At 40.1% G+C, this 13,750-nt stretch overlaps 1 protein-coding gene across 15 annotated transcripts in view; it reads left to right on the forward strand.

Moving 5' to 3' along the window:
• The window catches only part of LOC122516025 (RNA binding protein fox-1 homolog 2), a 71,163-nt gene that overhangs the window by 37,368 nt on the left and 20,045 nt on the right, over window positions 1-13,750 (forward strand). For 10 of the 15 annotated variants that reach the window (XM_043633513.1, XM_043633516.1, XM_043633520.1 and 7 more), the window contains exons 1-5: window positions 1,657-1,749; window positions 1,822-2,109; window positions 3,097-3,360; window positions 3,453-3,506; window positions 12,726-12,818. In XM_043633513.1, the coding sequence (XP_043489448.1) occupies window positions 1,672-1,749; window positions 1,822-2,109; window positions 3,097-3,360; window positions 3,453-3,506; window positions 12,726-12,818 (777 nt within the window). In that variant the 5' untranslated portion in view covers window positions 1,657-1,671. Of the gene's footprint in view, window positions 1-1,550; window positions 1,750-1,821; window positions 2,110-3,096; window positions 3,361-3,452; window positions 3,507-12,725; window positions 12,819-13,750 lie in introns of those variants that run through there. The other 5 variants (XM_043633521.1, XM_043633522.1, XM_043633518.1 and 2 more) reach the window with 3 other exon arrangements.

Here is a 13,750-nt window from a genome sequence, read left to right on the forward strand (position 1 = left end):
CCGTTACCGGACGAGTATGAACAAATACGTGGAATAGCGTGGAATTACCAAAGCATGAATAAATGTAATCAGGTCGCTGGAAGAGGCGCTGCTTTAATACGGATCAACACGGATTTTCTTCATTACCATTTGGATTCGATCACCTTTGGAATTTATTTTTCTCGATTTGACTCTCGCGTTCGTGTATTTTCTTGTTCGTTATACGTTAACAAAATCGAACAAAATTTACGTCCCTCCCCAACCGTAACTCTGGAAAAGAGAGAGAGAGAGGGAGAGGAAGATACATATATCTCTCTGCTTCTATTCGTTATTAAAGTTAAATTTAAGGTCGTCCTCGTCCCCGTCCTCGCCCTCGTCCTTGTTTGGATCGGCGAATATCTATCAGTAACGAGAGGAAAGGAAAAAGAGTACGTACATTTGCGGAAAGTCAAGGATAGAAGTCGCGGACGACCTTTGGGCCGCGTTCCTAACGAAACCGGAGTGGCTCGCTTTAATCGCGTGCCAGATGCTTTGAGATATTCAAAACTAGCGTGGTCGGCGTCGTTGTTAATCTTCCGAAGCATCCTCCTTTCCTCCTGCTAGCTTCAATAAAATCTAAAACTTAAGTACGTCGTTCTTGAGAAAGATACGCGAGAAAGATGCGCAAGAACGTTAATGTTCACAGTAAATAGCTTTGCCGTTCGTGCAAGTGGCTGGCTTCTCGTTATTCGGCCTCTAGAAAAAAAAATCATTGAAATTTGTAGCGATCGAATAAACATTTTTCACAGCGCAACTGTGCCATCGCGTATTATATCTTCCGTATCTTGCGATCGTTTCTCACACGAAGCATACGTGCGCGCGCGTGCGTGCATACAAGGCTGACGTATGCGTGCTAACCATCTCAATTATTTAATTCCGCTACGAGCAAGCGAAAACCGTCGATCCCCGTCGCTTCTATCTTTGCTTTCGACGAAAGCGATTTTGCCTGGCGATATTTCCCATTTCACGTGCTCCTTTGCTCATCGATCCGCTACACGCACGTAGCATACCCTCTACGTTTATTTGCCTTCTGTGCCACCTTCTGCGCCAATATGCAAATGTCTACGATTTCTTTGTATGCGGATAGCCGGCGATAATATAAGACGAACGACCGTGTCCGTCCTTCTAATCTCGTTTAGACGAACATGTTTCTTGTTAATCCACGTCCGAAAGTAGTCGCCAGAAGTAGCCAACTAGTCTTCTCGCCTGCAACTCTTTCTCTTCTGGTGCCTCAACCATAACGAACGCGGGGAATTGAAAAGGATCGTACAAACTTAGGTCCTAGATGAGAAAGAAAAAAAAGAAAGTCACGGAAGCTCAACCTTAAGGTGATTTATCGCGACTAATTTATTCCGACTCGAGTACTCGCCTTCTCGAATTCAAGCGGCTATTTAAAGAGCCATTTTCCAGGCATCATCTTTTCCCTTCTTTCTCGAGGGAGAAACGAGCGCAAAGTGGAAAGGCGAAACGGCTACTCTCGGATATTGCAGGTACACATTTAGAGAGGAAGCGAGCGGTCGGACGTGTAATATCTTTCTACTAAATGTTATCGCATTTATCTTCCTCCCTCTTGATCCCTCTCTATTTCTTCGTCTATATGAAAGAAAAATATTGGTATTTAATCGTACGTCGAGGCGAGGTAGAAAGGCGTCTATGGAAACTAGCCAAAAGTGTCGTCCTCGCGACACGGTCACGGTGAGCGTAACCGTCTTCGCACGCAAATCCATCCCGGTCATTATCCTTTACCGATGTAAATAAGTCAAAATAATATTTAATATTAACGACGAAATTTGTCCGTTTCAGCATATGGTGCAGACAGGAATGGCTGCGCCGTACGGTGGGGGTGTCTTCCCACCACCGGTAAACGGTGTCGCGGGCGTCGTGGGGGCAGCTGGAGCGGCAGGCGAGGTTAAACCACCCCCGCCGGTCCCGGTTAAAGAAGATAACAGCGGAGCGGGTCAGCAGGCTCCTCCGAGCGGGGCCCAGGTAGCAGCCCCGACGAGTGGACCGCATCCTTCGGCACCGGGGCAACCAACAGCAGCTAGTTTTAGTCCACCTCCGCCACCTAATGGCGTCGATCAGCAAGCCATCGTAAGTAAATTCAAACGCATTATTAGATTGAAGATAATTATTAAACCGAAAAACAAAGCACGTCGTTGGCTTTGTTCCTCTTGGCGGGATTTTCACGAGGATCATTGAGAAAGTCGATAATCTCGGTGGCATATCAAAATATTGTATATCTGGAGGAATCTGACATAAGTAGATCTCGACGGGGGAGATAACTCGTACGCTTCCGCTTCGAAATGGATTTCCCGAATCGTCGTTCGTTCGTTTCCTACCTTCGTTTTCATCGCATTATTCTTTACACGTATTCGTAAGGTTGTAATAGAAGTGTGTCCTCGATTCCGCAGCGCCGTTTGCACGACAGTTTTACGTTCTTACGAGCTCTCGAAAGGATATATTGCCGCGTCGAACGATATCGCTCGGTGAGGTCGCTCGAAAACTAATCCCGCTCGATCTCGTCCTATTTCGAACGCACAGGATGTTGGTGGTTCGTGCGTTCGAAGCTTTTTCCGAGGACGCGCATCACTTTCTCGATTATAACCAAACTCCTCTCGAGTTTCTTATAACGGTTCCTCGGTATTAACCTATAGACATTACGCTCCGAACATTCAACTCGATAAGAATCTACGTATTATCTACGTGGCCGAGCATTACCAATGTATTTAAAATATTATCGTCACGTTATAAGCAAACTCATTGTCAGTCTTAACGCTTGAAATTCTGTTTCAACGCGCGGAACGTGTTGCTTTCGGGCTCGTTAGTAGTCTGAACGCGATAAGCTTGGCATACCACTTGGGCTGACCACTTTCAGCCCTACTCCACTTGACTATGTCGCGAGGCGAACCGACTTTGTCCGCGAAACAAATATCCTTCGGTTATTTCCTATTACTTCTAATCTATATTTAAAGCTTCGTCGCATTTTGAGAGCGCGCTACTAGTGCAAGTCGCGAGGACTTTGATTGAACGGTCCAGAATGAAGAGTTTATATTCCGGAATCTATTTATCTCCGAAAAGTCGGAGGTCTTTCAGGCGGCAGTGGCTGCAGCGGCCGCCGCCGCGGCCAACAGTGGTGGACAACAAGCTTCCGCGACGCAAGGAGGAAACGAGACAAGCCCGGAAGGAGCAGTCGAAGCTGGCTCTCTTGTGCCGGTGACTTCCGGTGCGACGACCCCGGCCACTGTAACGCAGGCCACGGATTTGAAGGGCCAACCTAAACGCCTCCACGTCAGCAATATACCCTTCCGTTTCCGAGACCCCGATTTAAGGGCGATGTTCGGGGTGAGTTTCCAAATGTACCTATTTACCAAGATAATGCTATCGTCTCTAAATATTTCCTCTTAATTCTTGCTCTTTTTTTACTTTTGTTGCAGCAATTCGGCCCGATTCTCGACGTGGAAATCATTTTTAACGAGAGAGGAAGCAAGGTAAGCTCACGTCGATCTCTAGGCTGCGAGCCACCCCTTTCAACCCGTCCTCGGACATTTAATTCTATAATTCTAATTTATTAAGAAAAACGATTTCAGTGACTTCGATCGATCATCTTAGCGCTTTCCAATACGATTGCCTTCATCTTCATTTGACATGTGATTCTAAACATTTTCATATCGGCTAATCTGTTCTTTTTGGATTGCCAAGAGATCGATCGACGGGTTTCAGTAAAGGTGCAGCGTCGCGGTAAACATTTCTCATTTTTCTTATCAAAGTTACTTGCTAAAATAAAAGAAAGAATAAGCGAGAGAGCATGCGCTCTTAAGAATTAGTTCGCGGCTCTGCATCTTCTTATTGCTTATTTTCCTTCTTTTTCAGCGCGTTGGCAACGTTCTCTTCTTGCGTGCTCAATCGTCTCGAAATCGAAACGCTGAAAGCAATACTATTGGCAATGTTAGGATCGGTTGTCGCGTAAAAATGTAGGTAGCGGCTAATGGCGTGGAAGAGGATCAAGGGGAGATAACGGGGCGGATAACGGTAGGGGTTTCGCATCGTGCCGCGGAAGGTTCGGAAACGTTATGTAAATAGCTTTCAATATGGATGACAGAGGTCTGGATAAGATCCGCAGTAATACATTGTGCCGACAGGCGGCATCCGGTGAGCCTGCATACTCGGCGTCTTTGCGTCAAGTACACACGAGTGCACTTCATCAAGTTCCCGTGGAGAGTTGCGAGGAAAACGGCTCTACCAACGGGATACTTGTCCGCGCTATGACGTAGTCATAGCGAGTTGCCTTCGTCGATCGATTATTGACTTTTTCCTTTCCTCTTTTTCTTCTTTTATTCTCCCAATCTACGAACCGACGATTCTTATAAAATTCTCCTCTACATTCATCCAACTTTCTTCTATCAAAAATTAAGTAGGGGAAGAAACCGATCGTAACTTGACGATAGGACAAATCGCCTTGGATTATGAATAGTCACGAAAGTATTATTTGCTTGTAACTCTTAAACGTGCCTTATTATTTTGATTGTTCGTTTGCCGTTGTAATCGTGCTACTCACGCGACGAACTTTGTTCTCTCTCTTTCCGTTCTTTTCTCTTTGTATAATAAAGCGTGCAAAGTTCGCATTCTAAATTCGTCCCCTTGTTGTACTTTCTTCGTTAGCTCAGCATTATTATTACCGCGTCTTCCATCCGGTACGAATTTAATCTCGAGCAAAAGTAGGAAAGTGATCGGTTTCTCTTTCTAAATTCGCTCGATTTTCTCGATTTCTCAACAAATGGAGTCCCAGGACGACGAGGATAACTCGAAGGTCGTTTAATAAACGACGTTAAATCGTAAAATCGTTTTGTCTTCGCGTCGGAAACACTTCCGCTACCTCCGACTGATTTCCCTCTTCTCTTGTGCCAGTTAAAGTAAAGAAGATTAAGTAAATCGGAAGTTTGTAAAAGGCAATCATACTTATTAACAATAGATTAAAGAGCCGAGTAATGATCGAATAAGCTTCCGTCAGGGCGACGCGACGAACGGGAAGTCGACAGCAAGGTACATCCGTAGTCGTAACGACCAATCATCGACCGAATATGGAACGCAAAGTGGTCCATTTCCATGTTCTGCCTCTCTCAGGAAGTACTCTTAGGAGGGGGGATTAATTTAACTCCCGTGCAACCGGTCTGCGCTTATCTTCCTGCTCGATCCTTCTCGACGACCTTCTCTTGTAAAGACATCTTTTCTTTCGATAACGAGACGATCGAGAATTAGAAAAAGGGAACATCTTTTCAGCATTTTCTACTAGAAATTAATCACTTTTTCGACCGATTTCATTCTAATTCAATTACACGACCTCGATATCTATTTGTTTTATTTTTAAGAGAGCGTTGCCATCGTATTATATAATATATATTTTCATATATTTTAAGTACGTATATATTTCTATTTGCCTTTGTGAAGTGCATCGAGAATTAAACATTCACTATTTCTTTTCTTCATTAAACTTTATTTCTAGGATTGATGTACGTGTTATTCTCTTGTATTTTGCAAAGGCTCATAGGATAATATTTTGAGGAGTGTCAGACTTCACTCGAGTACGAAAGAGAGCAAGAAAGAGAGGGAGAGATAGAAAGATCGTACGTGTCGTGTGTGCCTGCTGTTTGTCTGGGTTTGTGTGCGTGCGGAAAGAGTGAGGGAAGGAAAAGAGAAAGAACATTTTTTTCCAAAGCTTCGTCAATGTAAATGGAATGTGGCATCCCTAATAAAGTGCAGCATTTTGGAAAAGAACAACGTATCTGCAGAAAGAAAGAGAGAAAAATAGAGAAAGCAAGTGCGACTATCTATCGTCTCCGAGTCATCTTATTGTTTTTCTTTTTATTCTTTTTTTTTTTTTATTTCAAAAGGAAGTAGAGAAAAGTAAGAAAAGAAAAACGTTGAGAGAGTCATCTTGTCGCGCTTGCTCTCAATTTTGCGTATGTGTCCCAGTGACATACACGTACATACATATAACCAATGGCGTTAGTTCTCTCGTAGTTGTTAGACGAGCTGTTGCATTTTTACTAGCTAGCCTTCCGCATTTTATCGTTATTTAGTTCCCATTGGTTATATATAGCATCGATCGTAGCGCCTCTCGTACAATATGCTCGTTAAATAAAGTCAAAAATGTTGAAAAAAGTATTGAAAATTTGAAAATAAGGGTATATAACTTTCGGTATAACTTTAGTAGAGTTTTCGTAGAGGCTATATTTTCGAGCTATTGTGTACGTCTGGCGATTCCGGTCGAGCGTCACTATCGCTCGCGGATGAACAATTTTCGGGAGATGCCTGCCCATTTGATTTGATGAAACTTTTTTGCACCTATATCACCCTTTTTATTATCTAAATCCAACAATCCCAATATTTTCCAACCCGATCCTTACGAGTTTTCGTTACAAGCAGTATTCCCTAAAGACCAAACACGAGTTTTAAGAAATTGTCCTTATCGTTAAATCCAAAGTACAAAGAACGAGAGAAAATAAATAAACGACTAAGGAAATCGAATGATCATTGTTACCAAATGCAGATCAACTAACTGTTCCAATTTTTCATCCCTATTCTTCTTATCCCCTTTTCTCCTTTGCTCCTTATTTTCCATCGCGATCGCCGAGCCTTGACTAATCCACTTGCAACGTGACCAGCATGATACGTACATATAATATACTGCATTTAGCAAAACTTATATATATATATTTACACGCGCACTATACTCGTTGCATAGATATGTGCGCATATACACGTTATAATACGAAAGGTATCTCTATATTTAATTGTTACAATCATTATTATTATATTATTACTATTATTATATGTAAATAGTAGTCTCGCACGCTTTTTTCTAGGTGAGTGGAAGGTATAATGTGAAGCCAATGCTTTTATTTACTTTTTCCCTATATCTACTTTTTTTTTCTATTTTTTTTTCTTTATTAATCACGTATGTGTCTTAGAATAGAGAACGCTGCTTTCGATTTCACTATCGTTCGGCGAATCGCATTGTATTCTCTCAAATCTTCCTTTAAAAAACTCGTTCGTTCCGTCATCTTTACTCCGATTCCCGTCTGATCTTGAAAATCATTATCCGCATCCACGAAACTTGAAATAGGAACCAAAGAAAATGTTCTCCAAACTCTGAATTTCCCTCATTCTAACGTCTCTTCCACGCATTAGTGTGTATCTTCTACAATATATTAAAGAATATTTCAAAAATGGAGTCGAGTGTAGGAAAACAGATATGAAGAGAGAGAGAGAGAGAGAGAAAAAAAAAGAGAGAGAGAGAAAGAGAAAGAGAAAAAGAAAGAAAGAGAGAGAGAGAGAGGGAATGAAGAGAGGAAGAAAGTAAGATAGACGAAGGAAGGAAGGAAAAAATGTAAAAAAATCTCCTATACCATTTGCGGTATATATTTTGATATGAAAAAAAGCTACTCTAAATCTCGTTAATTTCCTTGCTCGTTTTTGGTTTTCTTTCCTTTCCATCTTTCTCTGTTTCTCTCTCTCTCTCTCTCTCTCTCTCTCTCTCACTCTCTCTCTCTCTTTTTCTTTCTTTCGTGTATGTGTATATACAGACATACACTAATATGTAATCTTGAATCTCTCGTATTGTTTTGTGCGCTTTTATATCGTTGTTTGGCAGCTTCGGTCACACTACTTCGAGTACTTTTCAATTTCCTGCTCTTTATACTTATCCACTCTTCGAATGAAAAATCTCCTTCCATATTTGACTTTCCGTCCTTGAAAAGAGAGCCATGCCCGCGTTCACGACCACGGAGAAAATAACGATCAAACGAAGGGGAAATTGTTGTTCGCGCCATTATTCCAGAAGATGATGCGAGGTTCCTTTTCCAACGTACGCGACTTCATTTTTCGATTCGAGCCGAGAAATAATAAAAGTAAAACACGAGCAAAAAGGAAGAAGAGTAGAAATATCGACGCGTATTTTTCTTTTTTCTCCATTATATATTTGTTCTTGGATAATTTTTAAAGATTCGAGGATCGCGCCAAGTGGGGGAAAATGGGACAAAAGAAATATCGAATTTTCTTTTAAACGAGAAAGCTCTTTCACTTTCCTCTTTCCTTTGGCCATTTTTTCATTTTCCGAAAATCTCCCTGCCGTGTTAGCACTGACTGTATAGCGCATATAATATACTTACATAACAACACGGTTGATTAATTGTTTGACTTGGTTGTTCATTGAAATAGGATCGCGCCAAGTGGGGGAAAATGGGACAAAGAAATATCGAATTTCTTTTAAACGAGAAAGCTCTTTCACTTTCCTCTTTCCTTTGGCCATTTTTTCATTTTCCGAAAATCTCCCTGCCGTGTTAGCACTGACTGTATAGCGCATATAATATACTTACATAACAACACGGTTGATTAATTGTTTGACTTGGTTGTTCATTGAATATAGTTGTCTCTTCTGAAATACAAGCACACGCTCACACACCCGGTCGACGCGAAAGTAGTGTTAATATCTTTTTATTCTGTCTTGCTATGTTTCGCACCTCACTGTTAATTAATTGGGTAATTATTGTTATTCGCCACGCTCTTCCGTGTAAGCGGATACTGGACACTCGGACACGCATACGCACACGCGCGTCTTTCTTACAATTAAAAAGACATTTTGGCACTCGCGCTCCATTCGTTTATAATTCCTTTATTTTTCTATCTAATTTCTTCTGAAAATTAATCAAAGTACGGTGAGGGAGAGAAAGAGTGGCAGTAAACAAATAGAAATAATAGGAAATTTGGATAGTAGCGGGGCTAATCGATAACAAGGAGCGTTCGCGATTCCGAGTCACTGGTCGTTGGCTTCCTTGATGCTGGTAGTAGTGTAGTAATTGTGACAATAACAGTAATATTAATCGTAATTATAATAATAGTAATAATAACAGTGAATATAATAATTCCATGTCCAGTGAGTGTTTTATGGTTGTTCTATTAGAGAATAGAAGAATATCAAGTAAAACAACGAAGAAAGAAAAGAAGGAAAGAAAGAAACGGATAAAATGTATGTACAATGATTGCCCCTTTTCCGTGGTACCAGGGGGCGCTCTTTAGTCTACGATTTAATATGCGACATAATCTATACGATCGCTACCGCTAATCTTTCACTCGGTTGATAAGGAATGTTTATTAACGTTGGTACTTTTTTGTATTGCATTACGAATGCCGAGACCTTTTTCCTCCTCTCTCGGGCATTGGTGCAACAGTTATATGCCGCAATGTGCAAGTGCAATTTTTTCGCTCTCTGGTTATACATTTATTACGCTCTTTGTACTTATTCTTCTTTTTATTCTACTATTATTATGTTCTCCTTTATTTGAATTTTGTTTTTCTTTTATAATTTCGTCTTTTATTATTGCTATTTCGCTTTTTTTTTTCGATCGACGTAGAAGGATGAACTTTCACGATTACTTGGAATACCTGCACGCCGGATGTGTTGATATTTATTTTCTTTTTATATTACGAGTATTATTATTATTATTATTATTATTATTATTATTATTAGTATTATTATTATTATTACTATTATTATTATTACTATTATTATTTGATCGACAGTTATCGTTTACTTTATTACTTACTTACTTACTTACTTACTTACTTACTTACTTACTTACTTACTCACTTACTTACTTACTTACTTACTTACTACCACCTATTTACTTACTTAATTATTTACTATCGTACGTACTTATTTATCATTTCACCCGAGCTTGCATGAGCAGTCATATTTACACATGCGTGTAATTATTCGCTTTCTTCTTTTAAACGGAATGGATTCGTTAGTAGTGAGGCAATGAGAGCCCGTATGTCCGACGACGATAGAAAAATCGTTGTTGTAACATTGATTAATTTCATTTAATATGCGGTAGTCTCTTTATGCATTATAATCACGTATATAATATATCGCAGCGAATATTATATTTCAACTTATTTACGTATATAACGTCCAATAAAATGGCAGGGGCTTTAAAAAAAGAAAATTTCCGTGCCTGATCTGTAGTCGGACCTTTTCTACTTTGCTGAAGAAAACGTCTGGTAATCGATCACGGTTAGGGTAGCAATTAATCGTCTCGTCGAACGACTGCGGACGATCCAACGATAGTCCCTTTTCTCCGCTAAACAAAATCATATCTGCTCGACAAGAATAATTACTAAAAGGAACATTTATTTCTAAATATGAGAATAAATAATTTAACGTATTCGTCGTGTAACGTATTCTATAGAAAAAGAAAGAAAGGGCAAGATAAGGAGTTAGTTTAATTTTATGTTTTTGTGTTTTTAGCGTGGAATTGGCCCTGAGAAAATGAAGCGATACGATCGACGAAACTCACGGCTCGGCTTTATATTTGTATTATGTTTTCTTAACTTTTAAAAGATTCTTTTTTCTACTTTTCATCGCAACACCTTTATGTCGCTATTATTTATTGCTAGGTCATTAACGGAGAGGCCACGCTTTCGAATGCAAGTTATTCTCGGGGCGAATCAGATGGTCGCATGGTCAAAGAAAATATTTATTAAATTTTGCCGCACGCACGTTAGGAGGAATAATAAAAAATTCATAGGACGTTTTGTCGTTTTTGAAGTGCGCTGCCGCGGCCACTGGAGCCCAAGATGGCGTGCAAAATGGTGTGCAAGATGGCGTGCAAGATGGCGATCTCCAATACACACGTGGCTCGAGTAATAGTAACGAAGATACGTGTATCGCTTCTTTTCTCCCTGTAAATTTGTGCGCATAAGTAGCTTTTGGTTTGAATCGTTCCCTTCGACCGGTGAATGATTGGTTTTTAATTGTTTGGAGAACGACGTGTACCGAAAAAGTGCCGTAGATTGATTTTCTGCAGGATTTTCTCAAATTTATGCCGATACCACCTACCACAAGCCGCAATTTCCCAAAGTCTGATAAGACCTTTAAAGGAGGTTCTCGAATCACGCTTAGATCTCCCGTCACGAGAACTCCTACCTCTTGTCGTAGAAAATGCGAGTGCCTAGAATAAAAGAGTTGGAGAGAAAAAGAAAAAAAAAGAGAGAAAGAGAAGCTTTATCTTGCTAGTTTCAGTTCGGACTGGAAATTGCCGTGAAAAAAGATCCGGTATTAAGGTGGTAACAATGCACGCCAGGGACTATGTATGCAATGTCGACGTAAATTTAAACAAAATACAAAATCGCTTTCTTTATTCTCTTTCGACTCGTCTTCAAAACATATCTCCCGACATTGATTTTTCATATCTTCGAACGTTGATCGTCGCGTAAAGAAAAAACCAATGGAAAGTGTATTCGTTTACTCAACATTGTTATAAGAGAGGTGCGGAATAGATGTGAGAAAAAAGTCAGCTCGTTTATTATGCATGGAATATGTAAAATATGTAATTACGAAGCGCGATGTCGTGATGTCGTCGATGCACTACCGTTTCAGCGCTGAAAAATATCGATTATCATCGGTTTTGCAAAATGCCGGCCAAGAATAACTTTTAAAGTTTTGCCTATCATTCTCCTTCTCCTCTTCCTTCTTCTTCTCTTCTTCTACTTCTTCTACTGCTTCTTCTTCTTTTTCTACTTCTACTTCTTCTTTCGTAGGAGAGAAAGCTACGTCTCGATGTCGTCAAAGTCGAAGCGAGAATCAGACCGCGCCCTTAACCAAACTGACAGTTAAAAGGAGAAAAGTCAATTATCTTGAGCTTTCCCTCCTTCTGCCTCGTTCTATTTCTGTAGGAAGAAGGTATATAGGCAGGGCAGGAAAACGTTCGAGAGAGCTTTCCTCTTTTCTACGTCTAACGTCCAACTTTATCGGAAAGAGGAATTTATCGACTTTATTTTTTGTCCTTTCTTTCCTACCTTATACTTGTTCTTTTCTTATTCGAGATAAGGTCGAGATAAGGAAATTAGAAGAATCAAGGATCAATCTTTTGTTGCTTCGGTCGACCGACCATTAATGATTGTGGTGTGAGCGTGTCGAGATCGATTTTCCTTTCTTCCGGTTCCAAACTTGTCTTTTATTTTGATTCGACGATATTTATACATATATGGATACATTAATATAGGAATTGCGCACTTTCGACACGATTAAATACATCAACGAATCTCTCTTCTTTTCCCGACAAGTAAAGTCCTGTCTTGATCATCGTCCAATAATTAAGATCCCGATGGCAACCTACCTTTGCCTAACTTATTTTTATTATTTCTTTCTCTGGTACACGCACCCCCTCTCGATACAAGGAAGAATCTGTTATTCGAACGATATGACGATTATCACAATGACATGACACGATACGATTTGATTATATGATATGGTATGAGATGACTATGAGATGATTAATGTGACCATGACCATGATTTTTTACCATGATTTTACATTTACTTATTTGTTGCACGTTGTTTGGTGCGTCTCCGTAAGCAGTATGAGGCGCTCGCAGATCTCCGCTGGTATTTCGACATTTCGATCTTTTAGTATCTTCGAGAAAATAGATCGAGAAGAGTACAAAGGTGGCGCGCTTGATCGTTCTTATGCTTTTATCAAAAAATCGCTTCAGACAAAGAGGGCGGGGGGGGGTAGTGTTAGTTGACATTTCCGATTTGAGGATAAGTTAAAGTGCGAAATGTCGAGCCAGCCAGTCGGCTACTTGCGAAGCGCTGGCAGTCTGTAAGTTGAGTTTAATGCATGTTGTTTTGTCTGTCCTTGCATGCAGGGATTCGGTTTTGTAACATTCGCAAATAGTGCTGACGCGGACCGGGCACGTGAGAGGCTACACGGCACCGTGGTTGAGGGCAGAAAGATTGAGGTGTGCATGAACTTTCTTATACTTTTGCCATATAAAGTGTCATTTTATTTTCAGGAATCAAAAGAAACTGGAAAGCGCGCATTTGTCGAGATCTACGAATCGAACATTTCGCGCGCTTTCCAGGATACAAAGAAAAGACGGAAAATACGATCGAAATCGAAGGCAATTTCGATCGTATTTTCCGTTTTATTTCATTATCGCGTCGAACGATTTTCTTCTTATTCTTAATTGCTTCTCTTTTTCATTTCTAACAAGAACATGTTTTTATCTATGCAATTTTAACCAATCGTTCAACGCGATACGAGCGATATGAATGGGAGAGAGAGTAAGATAGGAATGACAAAGAGAAAGAGAGAAAGAGAGACTGAGAGAGAGCATGTGAGAGAGAAAGAAGAAAAGAATAAAAGAAGAAGAATAATAATACGAGTAAAAGTAACATAGTTTTTAAGATGGTTTAGAAAGCACGTTAGAGCGTACCGAGTTGCAATTTTCGATGCGACGAATACATTTCCGAACAAATCGTCTTCGATTCCTTTGGAAACTTTTTTCGTCGTTTTCGAATATTATTTTCGACAGAGTTTGTGATCTACGTGAGATGTAGCTCCGAAGAAATGTGCGTTTCACAAGAAGTGGAACCCACAAATTCAACCAAATTGTAGCTTGCGATCTAACAGAAATATTATATAGGATACGCGAGAATGTACAAACAAAAGAGAACACGCCGTAATATTACGTTCCTACGAGTAGAATACGTATCAGTAGTCTTGAAAGTGTAATATCAATCGCTATTTTTGTTTCAACTCGTCAACTTCCTAAAATCCTAATTTCGTATTGAGATCTCAATATCCGCTTAAATATTATTTTCCTTTAAAGTACGATTATTTGGAATGGTCTCGATGAATGTAATCCTGAGTCTCTGTATATTCCAAACT

Source organism: Polistes fuscatus, unplaced genomic scaffold (assembly GCF_010416935.1).
Source record: "Polistes fuscatus isolate 324 unplaced genomic scaffold, CU_Pfus_HIC Scaffold2, whole genome shotgun sequence".
Taxonomy (NCBI): Eukaryota; Metazoa; Arthropoda; class Insecta; order Hymenoptera; family Vespidae; genus Polistes; species Polistes fuscatus.